This window comes from Ranitomeya variabilis, chromosome 7, assembly GCF_051348905.1.
Source record: "Ranitomeya variabilis isolate aRanVar5 chromosome 7, aRanVar5.hap1, whole genome shotgun sequence".
In the NCBI taxonomy this organism is placed as follows: domain Eukaryota; kingdom Metazoa; phylum Chordata; class Amphibia; order Anura; family Dendrobatidae; genus Ranitomeya; species Ranitomeya variabilis.
The window spans coordinates 181467440-181487864 of NC_135238.1; the positions used below are offsets into that span (position 1 = coordinate 181467440).

A 20425-nucleotide genomic window follows, 5' to 3' on the forward strand; every position below is an offset into this window, starting at 1 on the left:
CTATACACAGGCCCAACATAGGCACAAACCAAGAATTGTGCTGTGTCCTCTAATGAAGGCTCCAAGAAAGAGATTTTATGGTGAGTACATGAAATCCTTCTTTATTGCTTCAATGGGGGACACAGGTAACCATGGGACGTCCTAAAGTAGTCCCAAGGGAGGGAACAGAATATCGTGCTCAAACCAGGTCAACTACCGCCGCTTGCAGCAAATTTCTACCTAGACCAGCATCAGCCGTGGCGTAGGTATGTACCCTGTAGAATTTTGCGAATGTATGAGTGGATTACCAGATAGCGGATTTGCAAATCTGGGTTGCAGAGGCCTCTAAGTAGGTCCAGCTTGTGGAAAGACCTTTCCAAAGGACTGGCAGACTGAATAAGGACAATATCCTTGTTGATATGGAATGGAGAGACTACAATTGGAAGGAATGAAGGAACTGGTCGCAGTACCGTCTTGTTCTGGTGGAGGACGAGGAAAGGAGAGCTGCAAGAAAGAGCTGCTAATTCTGAGACCCATCTCATGTAAGTGATCGCAACCAAGAATTCAACTTTCCAGGACAAGGGAAGACGCAATTTCCTGAATGTGTTTGTAGGCGGGTCCCCGAAGAACGTTCAAAACTTGCTTAAGGTGCCGCTTATCCACAAGAGGACGATATGGTGACGCTAGGCAAGAAACTTCCTGAAGGAAGATCTTGACATGGGGATGAGAGGCAAAATACCATTTGAAACATTTGAAAGAGTATAGACCTGACCCTTTAAGGTACTAAGATACAAACTGTACTCTAGCCCTGATTGTAAGAACGCCAGGATGGATAGAAGGGAAAAAGACAATGGGAGCTGTGAGGCTGTCATCACACCAGTGAAAGAAGGCCTTCTAGGTCTGATGATAAATGTGTGAGGACGAGGGTTTCTTCACCTTAATCCATGGTCTGTGTGACCTGAGATGGGAAGCCTGCCTCTCTCAGGACTGCAGCTTCAACGGCCATGCTATTAAATTGTGAGACCAAGCATTCTGGTGGAAGATGGAACCTTGAGAGAATAGGGCTGGTCGGTTCAGGAGTTTCTAGGGTACAGCTTTGAGTAGGTTGACTAACCCTGCGTATCATGCTCTTCTGGGCCAGTCTGGAGCCTCTAGAATGACTTAAACTCCTTCTGCCTTGATATTCTTGATGTCTCGTAATCAGAGGAGGAGGTGGAAAAAGGTATGGAAGTTGACACTGAAAGCATGGAATGACCAGGGTGTAGTAACCGAACGCCAGGCGGTAGCAAGACCTGGCCACAAAACGAGGGACCTTGTGATTCATCCGAGAAGCCATCACATCAACATCGGGAGTGCCCTACCTCTGACAGATCTGTTCAAACATAGAGGGGTTGAGGGTCCACTCGCCGGAGGAGAGGCCCTGAAAACTTATGAAGTTGATGGCCTAGTTGTTCATGCCTGAAATGTGCACCGCTGATACTGCTGACACGTGCCGCTCGACCCACTCGCAATTCAGTGAGACCTCTAACATGAAGGCCTCGCTGCATGTCCTGCCCTGGTGGTTTATGTATGCCACGGCCTTGGTATTGTCGGATTGAATGCGAGCTGGTCGGTCCGCTAGGTCCTGCCAGTGGAGGGGAGTAGTTGTATGTAGATGTCTCTGATCTTCAGGAGATTAAATGGAAGAGAGGTTTCCCAAGAGTTCCAGTGACCCTGGACTGTGTGTCTAAGGAAGACCGCCCCCCATCCGAGGAGACTGGTGTTCGTTGTGACAACCTGTTAGTGGAGGAATGATCTCCCATGCCGAATGGAGGAGATACTCCACCATGCCAATGACCGCCTCACTCGGAGAGGCAGAAGTATGGGGCAATCCAGGGAAGAGATCCTTTTGTCCAAAGCTGACAAGAGGGCCATTTAGAGGGAACTTGTATGAAACTGTGCAAAGGGACGGCTTCCATCGCGGCAATCATCTTCACTAGTACTGTCCAGCAAAGTCGAAGAGCGCATGAAGATGGAATGAATTCCCAGGCGAAGTGCCAAGATCTTCTCTAGGAAAAGGACTCTGGTACGAGCGGTACCGAATGGCATGCCTGGGAAAACTAGCTCCTGGGCTTAGATCATAGATGACTTTGTCATGTTGACTACCCAGCCTATAAGTGTTTAGGTTGATCTGAACACTTTCGCAATAGTCTCTGAAGGACGGGCCCTTGATCAGTAGGTCGTCGAGGTAGGAGATTTCTATCCGTTTAGTGCGAAGAATGGCTGTGACGACCACTATAAGATTTGTAAACACTCTGGAAGCAGAGGCCAGTCCAAAAGTGAGAGCTGTGAACTGGTTGTGGGCCCCCTGGACCGCAAAGCGGAGAAACCTCTGATGCCCCACGCAAATCATAATGTGGAGATTGGCATCCTGGATGTTGACAAAACAGAAGAATTCCTCTGGTTCAATAGAGGCAATAACAGAGTGGAGGAATTCCATCCTGAAACAACTGAGGCACACCCGCCGGTTTAGTAGTTTGTGATCCTGGATCGGGTGGAGTTGAGCCATCCTTCTTTTGGGCCACGAAGAGGTTGGAATAGAAACCTTAGAAACGTTTTTGAGAGGGAACGGGAACAATGACTCGAAGAGCGGAGATGGCCTTAAAGAATCCGGGGACTTGGGCTAGGGCCTTTGAAGGATGGGACATGAAGAAATGTCAGCACGGGAGAGAAGAAAATTCTATCTTTTAGTTGGTAATTACTATTGGCTGTCTTCTTCTCATCCGGGACAAGTAGCTCTCCGTAGTCGACGATGCCTGGGTTGGGTCAGAAGACCGTGGCCTGACCTGTGAGCCACTTCTTTTTGTGTAGCGAATGATAGTGGGCGTAGTGAATGATAGTGGGGAAGGGGCGGGTGCGAGACTTCCTTGGTCTCTGCATAAGTAGTAGTGTGGTGCTGAGGGAGGGCTGCTGAGGAGGCCTAAGTCTAGGAGGCAAAAAACCCGCATGGACGAAGCCTACCCAGTCCTGGAAGAAAATTCTCCATCTTTAACAGGTCTCTGTGCCTGAAGAAGAGACGGATCTTGAGGAAGCGTAGTTGTTAACTGTGGCTGGAGCCAGAAACAGAGTGAAGGAGAAGGGGGCAGGGCTAGAAAAAGGCACACTGAAAGCCCGCTCAGTGAAATCGCAACAATTGCTACCATAGGAGGAGTGAAAGTGCACATGGGAGTCTTCGCGTGCTGATTGGATGGCGCGCACGAGAGGGGCCTGTTCCGGTGAAGTGGAGGCCCAACAAGCCAGGAGTTAAATTTAAACTAGACGGTGGTGCGCCGAAAAGCGTGTGCTGGGGAGATTTGGAGAGCTGGGCTTTCTTAAGTCTTAATTACATCCGCAACCTTGAATGATGGACTGCGGAGAAAAGAGGACCAGGGTGCTGACTAACTCTTATCAATCCATAGGACAGCATCAGGAGCCCCCAGATGAGGAGGGGGTTCACTGGAATAGGAGTCCTCCTTTTCATATCGTTATGGTCCCAGATGGTGCAGAAGACTGTCAACCGAGGGGCGTTGGGTCACTGAAGAGTGACAACTGTCTTCCTCCTGGCACCACTCTGAGGAGAGGGCTGAAGGGGGGACAGGCAAGGACCTTCTGCCACGAACCACCCTGAGACACTCTCTAGATGTGTCAGGGGGGGATAGGTCCTGCTTCGCAGACCAGAGAGGGTAAGATGTGGATGGCATCGCACTGTTCTCTCAGTTGCTTAATTGGGAAGCCAGGGTGGGAAATTGCACCCTATTACCCTAAAGCCCCCGTCTCACATAGCGAGATCGCTAGCGAGATCGCTGCTGAGTCACAAGTTTTGTGACGCAACAGCGACCTCCATAGCGATCTCGCTATGTGTGACACGTACCAGCGATCAGGCCCCTGCTGCGAGATCGCTGGTCGTGTCAGAATGGCCTGGACCTTTTTTTGGTCGTTGAGGCCCCGCTGACATTGCTGAATCGGTGTGTGTGACACCGATCCAGCGATGTCTTCACTGGTAACCAGGGTAAACATCGGGTTACTAAGCGCAGGGCCGCGCTTAGTAACCCGATGTTTACCCTGGTTACCAAAAAAACAAACAGTACATACTCGCCTTTCGGTGTCCCTTGCCGTCTGCTTCCTGCTCTCACTGACTCCTGGCCGTACAGTGAGAAGTGAGAGCGCAGCAGTGACGTCACCGCTGCGCTCTCAGTGTACGGCGGCTCAGTCAGAGCAGGAAGCAGACGGCAAGGGACACCGAAAGGCGAGTATGTAGTGTTTGTTTTTTTTGGTAACCAGGGTAAACATCGGGTTACTAAGCGCGGCCCTGCGCTTAGTAACCCAATGTTTACCCTGGTTACCCGGGTGCTGCAGGGGGACTTCGGCATCGTTAAAGACAGTTTCAACGATGCCGAAGTCGTTCCCCTGATCGTTGGTCGCTGGGGAGAGCGGTCTGTGTGACAGCTCCCCAGCGACCACACAGCGACTTACCAACGATCACGGCCAGGTCATATCGCTGGTCGTGATCGTTGGTAAATCGCTTAGTGAGACGGGGCCTTAAAGAGAAGAATCTGAAAAACAAAGGGAAAAGATAATAACCCACAACAAGGTGATCTAAGGAAGAAATTGGATCTGGGATCAGATTCAGGTCTGTCTCCTGCTGACACTAAGCTATAACTGATATGCTTTGTGCCAGTCGGTGGGTGTACCCTGCTGAGGAGGAGCTAACTTTTTTTTTTTTTCTTTTTTGCCTAGTGTCAGCCTCCTAGTGACAGCAGCAGCATTACACCCCATGGTTACCGGTCTTCCCAATGAAGCGATAAATGAGTTATGCATGAAAGTATCAATATTGGTTTAGTATGTCCTTTATTACCTTTACTTTACGCTGATAAATCTGTGCAACTGCCGTTACTAGCTTATCTTCATGCATAATGTAGAAGCTCTACATTAAAGGGGTGTCATAAGATTTAATTCATGAGTAAAGGATGGGTCACTTGCCATAAATATGCAAAAAATATATATTTTTTTACCTAGTGTAAATGCTGCTGTTCATTAATCTTAACTGTTTTTCATTCCTGTGCCCCCCCTCTGTTCCTGAGATATGGCCTCTGTTTCCCCGCTTAGTCAACTGGGCATGTTTCTCAATAGACTTTCATACAGGAAAGTTAAAGACCACTCCCACTTGCCTAACAAGAATAGATTTACATACAGATAAGGGGACCATAGCTCAAAACACACAGATGCAGAAAGAAAAGAAAAACACCATTTTCAGGAGAACAGCGGCATTTCCAGCAGGTAAAAAATATATATATTTATTCAAAGTTTTAGCTCCTGTTTAATTTCAGATAGTACCACAATGGATATATTGAATTTCTTTCCATTGGCAGGGTTTCTATTAATTATTTGAATAGTTATTATTCTCATCAAAATATATTTATTTTTTTCTCTTACGTTTCTTAAGCGAGTCGTCTATAGTTTCTGATAAGCTACTGGCAGATCTCGTACAGAATTTTTCTAGAAATGTCGCAGAAGAAGAGATAAAGGCTGAGATTGAAAGAGTGAAAGAGGAAAAACGAAGGAAGGCAGAGGAAGCCAGGTAAGATGTGTGTTTTTCACATTGTCCTTATACCATGTGACAGTATTTGAACATTTAAGAAATGACAATATCTGATCTTACAAATTTTACAACAGGAGGATTCAAGAAAGAGAGCGACTCCTTTCTTTGGAGACCCAGTCTCAATGTGTTCGCCTCATAAATGATGTCGTCAGAGAGAATGTCCAGAAAATATGCAAAAGAGAGCTCCAGTAAGTGCTTTCATAAATTGTTGTGCCAGAAACCATGCTAAAACTCTTAATACATGCCCCTGATATAAATTGTGTGCTGTCTAATGTTTAAAACCCCTAATTTTAGACTAGCAAGAAGAAAAAAGCGAGTTTAAATGCAGGATGAAAAGTATCTCTCTGGGGTATTTTTTTCTGTTTTTGATCCTTTATTTCTACCTTTAGTTTACAATACTTAAAGGGGTTGTCTTATGCTCCTAAATGAGTATAATTGCTTGTAATAAAAAAAACAACAAAAAACCAAGCAACTCTGCAGTTTACCCCTCATTAAAAAATCAGTCCTTCTGAAAAACAAATGGATTTTTAATTTTCTAGTGTACGGCTGGTTGCATAGGTTCCTGCCACCTTGCCGTTTTAGATTGTCTGTTATCTAGGCAAGGAGTGTGTGGCACAAGCTGGCTCTATGCTTTACAGCTTGCAAGATGTTCTCTGAAGCTGTTGAGATCTGTGGATCTAACCAGGCTCTGTCCCCCTGCACTTCTATGCTGCAGAGGCAAAGCTGCCTCTAATTACAGCCTGGACGACGGCGAAAATCAAACCATCAGCGTGACCATGTCGCTGGTCCAAACGATCAATCTTCAGGAGCGTGCTGCTCCCATCAAAGTAGGAGTGATGCCCTCCGGAAAATTTTTTAGACAACCCATTTAAGGCCCTAAACACATATTTATTATTGTTACTATTATTATTAGCCACACTAACCATTATCAGCAGGATCGGTCAATCTAAAGCTTCTTCCCTCTTTGACTATGATTTCTTTGCTTCAGGAAAGCCGTGCAACTGGATCACAACGAGCGCATTTTACGCTGCTCTCAGCTTGTCTGTGACCAGCATGTTAGGCAATTTGTGGATGAGGAGATCTTCCACACAGCTGGAGAAACCCTTTATGAGATGCAATGTTGCAGCAAATATATTCAGAGGTTAGTTGGGTCTTTTTCATTTGCAAAGCTAATTTGCAGACTTTTCCTGTAATATCTCACTAGTAATGTCATCCTGTGTTTTCAGATGGCGGGAAGTTTTAGCTGCACGCAAGAAATTAAGACGACAAATGCGCGCTTTTCCAGCAGCACCTGGGTCTGTGGGCCGTGATGGTACACTGAAAGCTTTAATTCCCAGTGCGGATACCCGTGATGTACAGAGTTTGTCTAAAGGAATTGTTAACTTGGGTCGTGCTGGAAGATTAAGCGTTTCCTTTACAAGGTGGGCTCATTGGTCTTTTAGTGCTCCCCCCCACACACACATATTTTGACATAACCATTAGACTTTGTGCATAATGATCAGTGAAATTGTAGAAAACTCCTTCTAGTTACACATTCGATTACAGTATATACAGATGCTTCATTTATTTTATATCTTTTATTTTACATTTTATAAAACTATTGAATTTTCTTCTTCACTCCAGGTGTCAACAAGTTAGGGAACAGCTATTTCACAAGATGAAGGTCCAGCACTATTTCCAAGAGCTACAATGGTTGGTATATAACTTCAACAAACTAAGGGTAACAGTCATTTCAATTAAAATAATTGTGCACCATGTGATGAGAAAGTGTTTAAAGAGAACCTGTCACCCCAAAAATCGTATCTGAGCTAAGCCCACCGGCATCAGGGGCTTACCTACAACATTCTGTAATGCTGTAGATAAGCCCCTGATGTAACCTGAAAGATGAGAAATAAAAGTTAGATTATACTCACCCAGGGGCGGTCCCGCTGCAGTCCGGTCCGATGGGCATCGCAATCCGGGTCCTGCGCCTCCTATCTTCATTCAATGACGTCCTCGTCTTCTTGCAGCGGCTCCGGCGCAGGAGTTCTTTGTCTGTCCTGTTGAGGGCAGAGCAAAGTACTGCAGTGCGCAGGTGCTGGGCCTTTCTGACTTGTCCCGGTGCCTGCGCACTGCAGTACTTTGCTCTGACCTCAACTGGGCAGATAAAGTACGCCTGCGCCGGAGCCACGGCAAGAAGACAAGAAGAGGACGTCATCGAATGAAGATAGGAGGCGCTGGACCCGGGTCATGACGCCCATCGGACCAGACCGCAGTGGGACCGCCCCTGGGTGAGTATAATCTAACCATTATTTATTCGGACTCCCATGACAGCACCACGAGAGAGGGGATCCGCCCCTTTAGGAACAGGAAACCCACAGATACAAAAGGGCGGCACCTCTCCCACGCATCAGTTGGTTTCCTGTTCCTAATGGGACGGGATCCTGCAGAACTTACAAAAGGATCCCAGGCCGGCCGGCCGACTCAGGTAGCGGGGGGGTCTCCTACCTCGGCCGGTGCGGAGTCTCTGGATGATGTCACGATGGTCCTGGCAGGGCTGCATGTCAGTGGCATTCCAGCAGGGAGCGGTCGCCGGTGGTGTCCTGTCTCCAAGCCAGCGCTAGGTATGTCCCCTGGGTCTCCTCCTTCTCGGGTGGCTGGGGTCTCTGTATGCAGCGGCGCTTGGAGGCGCCACCCGGGGTGCTGCGGCTCTGTCCGGCGTCCCTCGCCGCTCTGTGCGCTGATGGGAAGCGCCGGGAGCCGGGGTGACGTCGGGGGAGGAGTCGGCAGTCACTTCCGGGTTTCCGGGGTCCTGCGCATGTGCAGTGTATCCCAAGATGGCGGCGCCCACCGGTATAGCGTCGCTGGCGTTCTGAGCCCCAGGGACAACCGCCTGCACCTGGGGGAGGCCGGAAAAATCAATCAGGGGAGCGCTAGGCACAGCTGCTGACCGGAGGAGGGGTTATAAAAAGAACTCCGGATCGTGGTTCCTTGCTTCTGGCCTCATATTGTTTGGAGATGGAGGACGAGCACGAGCACGTGCAGCTACAGGAAGAGGTATCCCAGAAGCCTAAAGGGAAGGATCGCGACAAAAGGAGTAGTGAGTCTGGCCACAAAAGCTCCTCCAGGCAGGGGTCTGGAGCGTCAGCCAGAGAAAATCCCCCTCGTATTCCGGTACTTTTCTTTGGGCAGCCGCTGGTAAGTGATCTTCGTGAAAGTTCACCTAGTGACATGATTCCCCTCATATGTTCTATTATAGGGGAAGAAATGTGCCGGGAAGGCGAAACACAGGGAACGTGGTATCTGCGGGGTTCCCCTACCTGATTCGTGCCCTAAAAAATTATGTGGCCCTTGTATCCAGCAGACGGTGAGGTCTCAGGAAAGGGGAGGGGATGAGAGCATTATATCTACAGGGATTAGATTGCTTTACTTACCCCCTCAGGTAGCGGAGGAATCCCTTACTATGACCACCAGCTTGAAAGAGATGATCAGAATGGAGGTCAGACAATCCTTAAAAGGTCTTTCTCAAGGAGGAAGCTCTAAATCTAAAGCTCCATTACTCTCCGATTCTTCAGTAGAGGAGGATAAGGAGGAAGTTTTCTCCGGTTCAGCTGCATCGTCCTCTTCCTCGGATGAGGACACCGCCCGCTTCTGTCTACCCCTTGATCGAGTGGATAAGCTGGTTAAAGCGGTCAGAGGAACGATGGGCATAAAAGAATCGAGACCCCAACTTTCCAAGGAGGAAATTATGTTTAGTGGGTTGGAGCAGAAAAAACGTAGGATCTTTCCGCTCAATGAGAAAATCCAGGATCTTATCAAAAGGGAGTGGAAAAAACCCGATAGAAAGGGTTCCTTACCTCCAGCGCAGAAGCGCAGATATCCATTTGATGATCCAGCAGTCACCAATTGGGAAAAAGCCCCTAAGTTGGAGGCGGCAATTGCCAAGGTGGCAAAACGGGCCTCTCTCCCCTTTGAGGACATGGGGACCCTTAAAGACCCCCTTGATAGAAAAGCGGACACCTTTCTAAAGAGTACCTGGGAGATGGCAGCCGGTTCCCTAAGGCCTGCGGTGGCTTCAACTTGTACAGCCAGATCAATGATGGTCTGGCTGGATCAATTAGAGACCCAGTTGAAAGAAGGTGCATCTAGGGATTCTATTCTGACTGCCTTACCTATGATTCAAGAAGCAGCTGCCTTCTTATCAGATGCATCCATTGACTCCGTTAAAATGGCCGCTAGAGCAGCAGGTCTCTCGAATGCAGCCAGGAGGGCTCTATGGCTGAAATGTTGGCCAGGTGATATACAAACAAGATCGAAACTTTGTGCCATTCCATGTGAAGGGGAGTATCTATTCGGGCCCACCTTGGATGAACTCCTAGAGAAAGCGGGGGATGACAAAAAGAAATTCCCCAATCTGCTTGGGTCCTATCGTCGTCCCTTTAATAAGAGAAGGTTTGGTCGCGGAGGAAAGCGTACCTTTTCACCTTCAAGGGATCGGTCTAGATGGGAAGACAGACGTAGACGAGGTACGGGATATATGTTCCGTCGTTCCTCAAAAGAAAGAAAGAAAGAAGACAAATGACTAGGAACCCCGGTGGGGGGTAGACTATTACATTTCTGTTCGGAATGGTCAGAGATCACGAATAGTGTCTGGGTACAAGATACTATTTCTCGGGGTCTTACACTTGAGTTTTGCCATACCCCACGGGATAAATTTATGTTAACTCCCTTGCGTTCTAATCCCCTAGAACAATCTGCGCTAGAAGAAGAGGTGCGGTCTCTTTGCTCTAAGAATGTACTTACACAGGTTCCAGAGTCTGATAGAGGGAAAGGATTTTATTCTCCCTTGTTTCTTATACAGAAACCTGATAAGACGTATAGAACCATCATAAATCTCAGACATCTTAATAGTTATCTGGTTAAGCATACCTTTAAGATGGAGTCTATCAGCTCAACAATAAAAATACTGTTCAAAAACTGCTTTATGGTGGTAGTCGATTTAAAGGATGCCTATTACCATGTACCTATTCATGTGGATTTTCAGCAGTACTTGAGGGTAGCGGTATTAATGGGAGGAGTGGTTAATCATTTTCAGTACAGAGCTCTTCCCTTCGGTATAACATCAGCCCCTAGAGTATTCACAAAAATAGTGGCGGAAGTGATGGCTCACTTGCGGGAATCTAATATTCTTATTGTCCCATACCTTGACGATTTCCTCATAGCAGGGAACTCGGTAGAACACTGTTTGTCCCAACTAGAACTAACTAGGGTTAAGTTGGAACGCCTGGGCTGGATAATTAATTTTGAAAAATCTCGGTTACAGCCTCAAAAAATTCAGAAGTTCCTAGGTTTATTATTAGATTCAACTACACAACAGTGTTATCTTCCGGAAAATAAATTAGATCAGATTCAGCATCAGGTATTAAAAGCAATTAATACACCCTCTATGACCCTTCGGCAAGCTATGTCCCTACTGGGGTCCCTCACATCCTGCATTCCAGCGGTAAGGTGGGCACATTTTCATGCTAGATCCCTCCAGAAAGAAGTTTTGATTAAGGACAGGATCTTGAGGGGTGTATTGGAGGAAAAGATAACTTTAGAACCAGCGACTCTCGAATCCCTAAATTGGTGGCTGGATAGGGATAATTTGTCGGCAGGCGTTCCCTGGATGATAGAAGTATCCCGGGTTATAACTACGGATGCCAGCTCCTCAGGTTGGGGGGCTCACATGAATGACATTGTAGTTCAAGGCCAGTGGGAACCATACTCAACATCTTCATCCAATCAGAGAGAATTATTGGCAATCGAATTGTCAGTTAAAAAACTCCTCATGTATCTGCAGGGCCACCACGTCAGGATCCTCTCGGACAACCGGGTGGCAGTCTCCTATATAAATCATCAAGGAGGTACACGCTCCGAGACTCTGATGCAGATCACAAATCGTCTCCTCCGGATGGCAGAAGAGAATTTTCTATCTTTGACTGCTCTACACATCACAGGAAAAGACAATATAAAAGCGGACTTTCTCAGCCGCAATGTTCTAAAACAAGGAGAATGGTCTCTAAATGGAGACATCTTCAAGCAGATTGTCCGCTTATGGGGTCGACCAGTGGTGGACCTATTTGCCACGAAAGAAAACAAAAAAGTAAAAAACTTTTGTTCCCTAAATCCCAGGGAAAATCCACTGGCAGTGGATGCATTCCTCATAAAATGGGATTTTTCTCTGGCCTACGCCTTCCCACCATTGAACCTATTACCTCTCGTGGTGAGGAAAATCAGAGAAGATCGTGCGAGACTCATTTTGATTGCTCCCTTCTGGCCCAGGAGAACTTGGTTTTCATGGCTCAGGACAATGTCAGTGAACGATCCCTGGGTGCTTCCAGACATCCCAAATTTACTCTCCCAGGGGCCGATACTCCATCCACAAGTGAAGGGACTTCATTTGACGGCTTGGAGTTTGAGCGGTCATTGTTAGAAAATAAAGGCTTCTCTCCTAAATTAGTCGATACCCTTTTAAAAAGTAGAAAGCCAATAACAACAAGAATCTACTCCAGAACCTGGAGAAAGTTCCTAACTTCCTCAGAATTTAACATTAATAATGGGGTACCAATACGTCAAATATTGGAATTTCTGCAAAGGGGGTTAGAGTTAAAACTCTCCACAAGCACATTAAGAGTACAAGTTTCAGCACTTGGAGCCCTGTTCTCATGTAATATTGCGGGCAACTACTGGGTGTCGAGATTTATTAAGGCGGTCGGTAGAATTAGACCGTTATATAGAAACAAAATGGTACCATGGGATTTAAATCTTGTCCTTTCTTCTTTGACAAAACCCCCTTTTGAGCCGTTGAATGAAGCCTCAGTCAGGATGTTGTCTCTCAAAACAGCTTTCCTAATAGCTATAACATCAGCTCGCAGAATAGGAGACATCCAGGCGCACTCTAGACTTCCCCTGTATATAGAATTTCTCCAGGATAGAGTTATCCTTAGACCGGACCCAGCCTACTTACCAAAGGTAGTATCCCAGTTTCACAGATCGCAGGAGATAGTTTTACCTTCATTTATCCCTAATCCTTCTAACCCTAAAGAAAGTGAGCTCCATACCTTAGATGTCAGGAGATGCCTTCTACAATATATCTCGGTCACTAATGATTGGAAGAAGGATAATGCACTATTCCTGTCCTTCCAAGGTCCGAGGAAAGGGGCTAGAGCTTCAAAATACATACTAGCTAAATGGATTAGGGAGGCTATCTCTCTTGCTTACACGACAGGTGGGGGTCCAGCTCCGCAGAATCTGAGGGCACATTCCACCCGAGCCATGGCGTCATCCTGGGCAGAAAGGTCTGGATTGTCGGTCGACCAGATATGTAAGGCGGCCACATGGTCATCCCCTTCCACCTTTTTTAAACACTATAGGTTGGACTTGGGGTTCTCCTCAGATCTCACATTCGGGTTAAGGGTGCTGCAGGCTGTGGTCCCTCCCTAAAATGGCTTACATCTCTGTAAATCTCTCGTGGTGCTGTCATGGGAGTCCGAATAAAGCATTAAGCTACTTACGGGTAGCGGCATTTTTCGGAGGCCCATGACAGCACCCTTAGTTCCCTCCCTTTTTCACATGGGGGTTGCACATCCTGGGTTTATAAATAACTAAATAATTTAAAGAAGAAAAGTTTTCTTCTCACGTGTGTTATCTCAATTGTTACTTTAATAAAGTCATTGTGTTTAAATTGTATGTAATATTGTATTTGCTTGTCATTAACTGCGGTAGTCCTCTCAGGCTCTGTAATCCAACTGATGCGTGGGAGAGGTGCCGCCCTTTTGTATCTGTGGGTTTCCTGTTCCTAAAGGGGCGGATCACCTCTCTCGTGGTGCTGTCATGGGCCTCCGAAAAATGCCGCTACCCGTAAGTAGCTTAATGCTTTCTCGCCTTTCAGGATACATTTGGGGCTTATCTACAGCATTACAGAATGCTGCAGATAAGTCCCTGATGCCGGTGGGCTTAGCTCAGATACGATTTTTGGGGTGACAGAGTCCCTTTAATAATGTGTCTTACTGCGTAAAAAAAAATTTCCATAGAAAATTAAGAATTTGGTAAAAGCAATTTGATGGTGTTACGCAGTGTTCAATGCTCATCTTTTGCCGCAGCCAGCCTGAGTGAACAGGCTATTACACAACCACTGATTGGTACATTTTTACCAAATAGTGGTCGTTTAATGCCATCAGTCTGTCCATGTGAGCAGACCCTTAGACTGCAAGGGAACTGATGTGCGTCCGTACAAATGCATGGCTCGGGAACTTAATACCTGCTTTCAGTGATTGACAGCAGCATTTAAGAAGTTAGTGCTGTCAAAGACCTATGCCAGCCATGTAATCTAGCCGGCATCTGCTTTGCGTGGAGCAGACTCCGCACCATGATATCATAGTATGTCCTAAAGCGTTAAGGAGGTTAAGACCTTTTGTGGAGTGTGGTGTGTGAAATAACTGAAAAAAAAAAAAAGTAATAAAAAGAGTAGGTATATACAAGAAAAAAAATCCTGTTTCTAGCTTGCTCGCTCACTCCTGTCAAAATGAAAGATGTCCAATAGCTAAAAAAAATTTCTTCGGAAAAGCAAACTTACTTTCAAATATTTTGTAGCGGTCCTTTATGGTTGTAAAAAAATAAATAAATAAACTAGACATGTATTTCCTATTTTTCTTTATATTTTCCCTTCGATATCCACAAAAGAAAAACAAATAAGGAATATAAAAATAACATAATTAAGCAAAGCTCCATGTATTGCATAAAAAGCAAACCTTTTAAAGCCGTTAAAAGCACATATACAAAAAGAAAATGTGTCTGGTCATTAACGGGAGCAAATGGCCCAGTCCTGAACTGATTAACAATGCTTCATCTCATAGTTAGTGTTGAGCGATACCTTCCGATAGCGATATATTGGATTGGATCGGCCGATATCCCAAAAATATCGGATATTACCGATACCCGATACCAATACAAGTCAATGGGACACAAATATCGGAATATACTAAGCCCTTTCTGTCCTTCTACATCCTGTTCCGGAGGGGGGAAGAGTGTGGGCGGTGCGTGGGCGGACACTGTGCGTGTCTGGGTGTGCGGGCGGGGTCTGTGCAGCCTGCCGGGGGGGGTCTGTGCGGGCCTGCCGTGGGCTCTGTGCGGGCCTGCCGTGGGCTCTGTGCGGGCCTGCCGTGGGCTCTGTGCGGGCCTGCCGTGGGCTCTGTGCGGGCCTGCCGTGGGCTCTGTGCGGGCCTGCCGTGGGCTCTGTGCGGGCCTGCCGTGGGCTCTGTGCGGGCCTGCCGTGGGCTCTGTGCGGGCCTGCCGTGGGCTCTGTGCGGGCCTGCCGTGGGCTCTGTGCGGGCCTGCCGTGGGCTCTGTGCGGGCCTGCCGTGGGCTCTGTGCGGGCCTGCCGTGGGCTCTGTGCGGGCCTGCCGTGGGCTCTGTGCGGGCCTGCCGTGGGCTCTGTGCGGGCCTGCCGTGGGCTCTGTGCGGGCCTGCCGTGGGCTCTGTGCGGGCCTGCCGTGGGCTCTGTGCGGGCCTGCCGTGGGCTCTGTGCGGGCCTGCCGTGGGCTCTGTGCGGGCCTGCCGTGGGCTCTGTGCGGGCCTGCCGTGGGCTCTGTGCGGGCCTGCCGGGGGCTCTGTGCGGCCTCTCAGGGGTCTGTGTGGGCTGCCGGGGGTCTTTGTGTCTGTGCAGGCATCGTCCGATGAGACTACAAGTCCCATCGGACGATGCCTTCTACAATGACAGTGATTGACACATTAGCCAATGATGGGACAGTAGTAGTCCCATCATCCGGCTAATGCGTTGAATGTAAAAAAAAAAAAAAAAAAATACTTAATACATGCTACATACATACTACATACATAGATTCTACATACATACATACATACATACATACATACATACATACATACATACATACATACATACATACATGCTACATACATACATGCTACATACATGCTACATACATGCTACATACCTACATGCTACATACCTACATGCTACATACCTACATGCTACATACCTACATGCTACATACCTACATGCTACATACCTACATGCTACATACCTACATGCTACATACCTACATGCTACATACCTACATACCTACATGCTGCATACCTACATGCTGCATACCTACATGCTGCATACCTACATGCTGCATACCTACATGCTGCATACCTACATGCTGCATACCTACATGCTGCATACCTACATGCTGCATACCTACATGCTGCATACCTACATGCTGCATACCTACATGCTGCATACCTACATGCTGCATACCTACATGCTGCATACCTACATGCTAGCTGCATAGCTACATGCTAGCTGCTAGCTACATGCTAGCTGCTAGCTACATGCTAGCTGCTAGCTACATGCTAGCTGCTAGCTACATGCTAGCTGCTAGCTACATGCTAGCTGCTAGCTACATGCTAGCTGCTAGCTACATGCTAGCTGCTAGCTACATGCTAGCTGCTAGCTACATGCTAGCTGCTAGCTACATGCTAGCTGCTAGCTACATGCTAGCTGCTAGCTACATGCTAGCTGCTAGCTACATGCTAGCTGCTAGCTACATGCTAGCTGCTAGCTACATGCTAGCTGCTAGCTACATGCTAGCTGCTAGCTACATGCTAGCTGCTAGCTACATGCTAGCTGCTAGCTACATGCTAGCTGCTAGCTACATGCTAGCTGCTAGCTACATGCTAGCTGCTAGCTACATGCTAGCTGCTAGCTACATGCTAGCTGCTAGCTACATGCTAGCTGCTAGCTACATGCTAGCTGCTAGCTACATGCTAGCTGCTAGCTACATGCTAGCTGCTAGCTACATGCTAGCTGCTAGCTACATGCTAGCTGCTAGCTACATGCTAGCTGCTAGCTACATGCTAGCTGCTAGCTACATGCTAGCTGCTAGCTACATGCTAGCTGCTAGCTACATGCTAGCTGCTAGCTACATGCTAGCTGCTAGCTACATGCTAGCTGCTAGCTACATGCTAGCTGCTAGCTACATGCTAGCTGCTAGCTACATGCTAGCTGCTAGCTACATGCTAGCTGCTAGCTACATGCTAGCTGCTAGCTACATGCTAGCTGCTAGCTACATGCTAGCTGCTAGCTACATGCTAGCTGCTAGCTACATGCTAGCTGCTAGCTACATGCTAGCTGCTAGCTACATGCTAGCTGCTAGCTACATGCTAGCTGCTAGCTACATGCTAGCTGCTAGCTACATGCTAGCTGCTAGCTACATGCTAGCTGCTAGCTACATGCTAGCTGCTAGCTACATGCTAGCTGCTAGCTACATGCTAGCTGCTAGCTACTGCTAGCTGCTAGCTACATACTGTATATACTCGAGTATAAGCCGACCCGAGTATAAGCCTACCCCTCTAATTTTGCCACAAAAAAACTGGGAAAACTTATTGACTCGAGTATAAGCCTAGGGTAGGAAATGCAGCAGCTACCGGTGAATTTCAAAAATAATAATAGATGCTCCATACCGTTCATTATTGCCCCATAAGATGCTCCATATAAAGCTGTGCCACATGTAATGCTCCATACATTTCATTATGGCCCCATAGATGCTCCATATAAAACTGTGCCATATAGAATGCTCAATACATTTCATTATGGCCCCATAGATGCTCCATATAAAACTGTGCCATATAGAATGCTCCATACATTTCATTATTGCCCCATAAGATGCTCCATATAAAGCTGTGCCACATGTAATGCTCCATACATTTCATTATGGCCCCATAGATGCTCCATATAAAACTGTGCCATATAGAATGCTCAATACATTTCATTATGGCCCCATAGATGCTCCATATAAAACTGTGTCATATATAATGCTCCATACTGTTCATTATTGCCCCATAAGATGCTCCATATAAAGCTGTGCCATATATAATGCTCTGCACCGTTCATTATGGCCCCATAGATGCTCCATATAAAGCTGTGCAATATATAATGCTGCTGCTGCAATAACAAAAAAATGACATACTCACCTCTCTTGCTGCCTGCAGCTCCTCAGCTTCCCGTCTCGGCGTCTCTCCGCACTGACTGTTCAGGCAGAGGGCGGCGCGCAGATTAGTACGTCATCGCGCCCTCTGACCTGAACAGTCAGAGCAAGAGGACGGGAAGACGGAGCGGCGCCCGGAGGGTGCGACCGCACTCTAGAGGCTCCAGGAACACAAGACGGGAGCAAGGTATCCTTCCGCCACTGTATTCCTCTGCCGCTGTAAAAAAATAGTCCCTAGTCTCACTTTATGCCATTGCTGTGTGAGAAATTTTCCCACGCAGCAATTGCCATATAGTAAGACTTTGAACTATAGTAACCTCAGTGATGCACTGCAGGAGCCATTGTCTCCTGTCAGTGTGTCACTGAGGGTCCTGTAGAGCGGTGACATCACCCGATGTCACTGTTCTATAGGGGAGATCGTCGTGGGACACTCGTTAACAATTGGAGTACGGCGGACAGGTAGTATACGGTTTATTATTTTACGTTTTTTTGCAGGCGCTGAAGTATGGTAAGTATGGTTAATTTTTCCTAATGTGTGTGTGTTTTATTAACCCTTTACTAGTATTGTAATAATAATGGGTAGGCGTCTTATTGATGCCTCTCCGTTATTAACCCGGCTTAATGTCATATTACAATAGCAAGGTGACATTAACCCCTTATTACCCCATATCCCACCGCTACACGGGAGTGGGAAGAGAGGGGCTAAGTGCCGGAATCCGCCATTTCCGGGGCGGCTGCGGACTGGTATTTGTAGCTTTGCCGATATCCATGGCCCCTCTAGGCTATGAATATCAGCCCGCAGCTGTCTGCGTAGCCTTTACTGGCTATTAAAACAGGGGGACCTCCCCCCAAAAAATGATGTGGGGTCCCCCTATATTTTATAGCCAGAAAGGCTACGCAGACAGCTGCGGGCTGATATTCATAGCCTAGAGAGGGGCAATGGATTTTGCCCCCCCCCCCCCGGCTGCAAATACCATTCTGCAGCCGCCCCGGAGATGGCGGATCTGTAAGATGCGCCAATTCCGGCACTTAGCCCCTCTCTTCCCACTCCCGTGTAGCGATGGTGTAATAATTATAGGGGATAATTCAGGAGACTCTTTGCGTGGAACAAGACAACAGGGCACAGTTTTATAAGTGGTAAAGTTTATATTATCACTCGGTGATTCAAGCAGGTGCAGAGAGAAACTCAAGTCCACAACACTTGGTGCAAATAATAAACGCAGCTTAGCAGTCAATAGGAAACTTCAGAGGTAGATGCAAACAAACAAAGTCTATGAAGCACAGTTATACTTGAGGAAACTTGACAAGAATAGATCCTTGACTTAGGCCAGACACAGAGAGATATGCTATTAGGCAGTTCAAATCATATCTTAGCTCAACCAGGGAGGCCTGGTTAATAGTCTCAGGTTTTGCAGAGCAGGAACAGCTTACATGTCCAGCAAATGCAGATGGAAGTAACACGAGCAGCAGATGAAGGAGGATTACTGAACGCTAGCAAAAAGAAGAGAAGCCAGCACTGCTGAAGGTCAAAACGCAATATCCAAGGTGCACATGCACATAATAAATTCTGACTGTATTTCAAATATGAGATATTTAGCAAATAATTGATCAATTCTTTGAGCTACCCCGCCACTTCACGGCAATCTCATAATGGGGCAGTCCTAACGCTACATTTTTTATTACATTGTGCCATTACGGCCTCCTATGTATTGAGAGTGAGAAAAAAAAAGTGGACAAACCACATTAAATAACATTACATGACAAACTGTACCTGGAGCATTGACAGAATCACTCCCTTAGTGCCAGGAAGGCGAGCGCGGATAGAGGCCGATCAGGTCCGTGCGGACATATCAGATCTGGCCTCCACACTGCCAAACCAACACCAAAGTTAAAGGATGAAACTGGCTGAGGTACAGCTGCCTAATTAACTAGAGCCTGAGGCAGGGCAGGGCTGCTGTGTGTGTGTGCACAGCAGCCTATCAATCATAGTGAACCCAGACAGAATGGCGCATATGACCCAGCGTGCGCGGCAACAGTGGTGGTCAGCCACATACCAATACAAAAGCAAAAAGAAGAGAAGCCAGCACTGCTGAAGGTCAAAACGCAATATCCAAGGTGCACATGCACATAATAAATTCTGACTATTTCAAATATGAGATATTTAGCAAATAATTGATCAATTCTTTGAGCTACCCCGCCACTTCACGGCAATCTCATAATGGGGCAGTCCTAACGCTACGTTTTTTATTACATTGTGCCATTACGGCCTCCTATGTATTGAGAGTGAGAAAAAAAAGTGGACAAACCACATTAAATAACATTACATGACAAACTGTACCTGGAGCATTGACAGAATCACTCCCTTAGTGCCAGGAAGGCGAGCGCGGATAGAGGCCGATCAGGTCTGTGCGGACATATCAGATCTGGCCTCCACACTGCCAAACCAACACCAAAGTTAAAGGATGAAACTGGCTGAGGTACAGCTGCCTAATTAACTAGAGCTTAATTAGGCAGCTGTACCTCAGCCAGTTTCATCCTTTAACTTTGGTGTTGGTTTGGCAGTGTGGAGGCCAGATCTGACATGTCCGCACGGACCTGATCGGCCTCTATCCGCGCTCGCCTTCCTGGCACTAAGGGAGTGATTCTGTCAATGCTCCAGGTACAGTTTGTCATGTAATGTTATTTAATGTGGTTTGTCCAATTTTTTTTTTTCTCACTCTCAATACATAGGAGGCCGTAATGGCACAATGTAATAAAAAACGTAGCGTTAGGACTGCCCCATTATGAGATTGCCGTGAAGTGGCGGGGTAGCTCAAAG

General features: G+C 47.1%; 1 protein-coding gene across 4 annotated transcripts in view; it reads left to right on the forward strand.

Annotated features, from left to right (window-relative positions):
• LOC143784306 (germinal-center associated nuclear protein-like) overlaps window positions 1–20425 on the forward strand; it is a 176393-nt gene that overhangs the window by 115583 nt on the left and 40385 nt on the right. For all 4 annotated transcript variants that reach the window (XM_077272430.1, XM_077272431.1, XM_077272429.1 and 1 more), the window contains exons 15-19: window positions 5441–5575; window positions 5671–5784; window positions 6585–6737; window positions 6823–7017; window positions 7220–7288. In XM_077272430.1, coding sequence (XP_077128545.1) covers window positions 5441–5575; window positions 5671–5784; window positions 6585–6737; window positions 6823–7017; window positions 7220–7288 — 666 coding nt within the window. The remainder of the gene's footprint in view (window positions 1–5440; window positions 5576–5670; window positions 5785–6584; window positions 6738–6822; window positions 7018–7219; window positions 7289–20425) is intronic.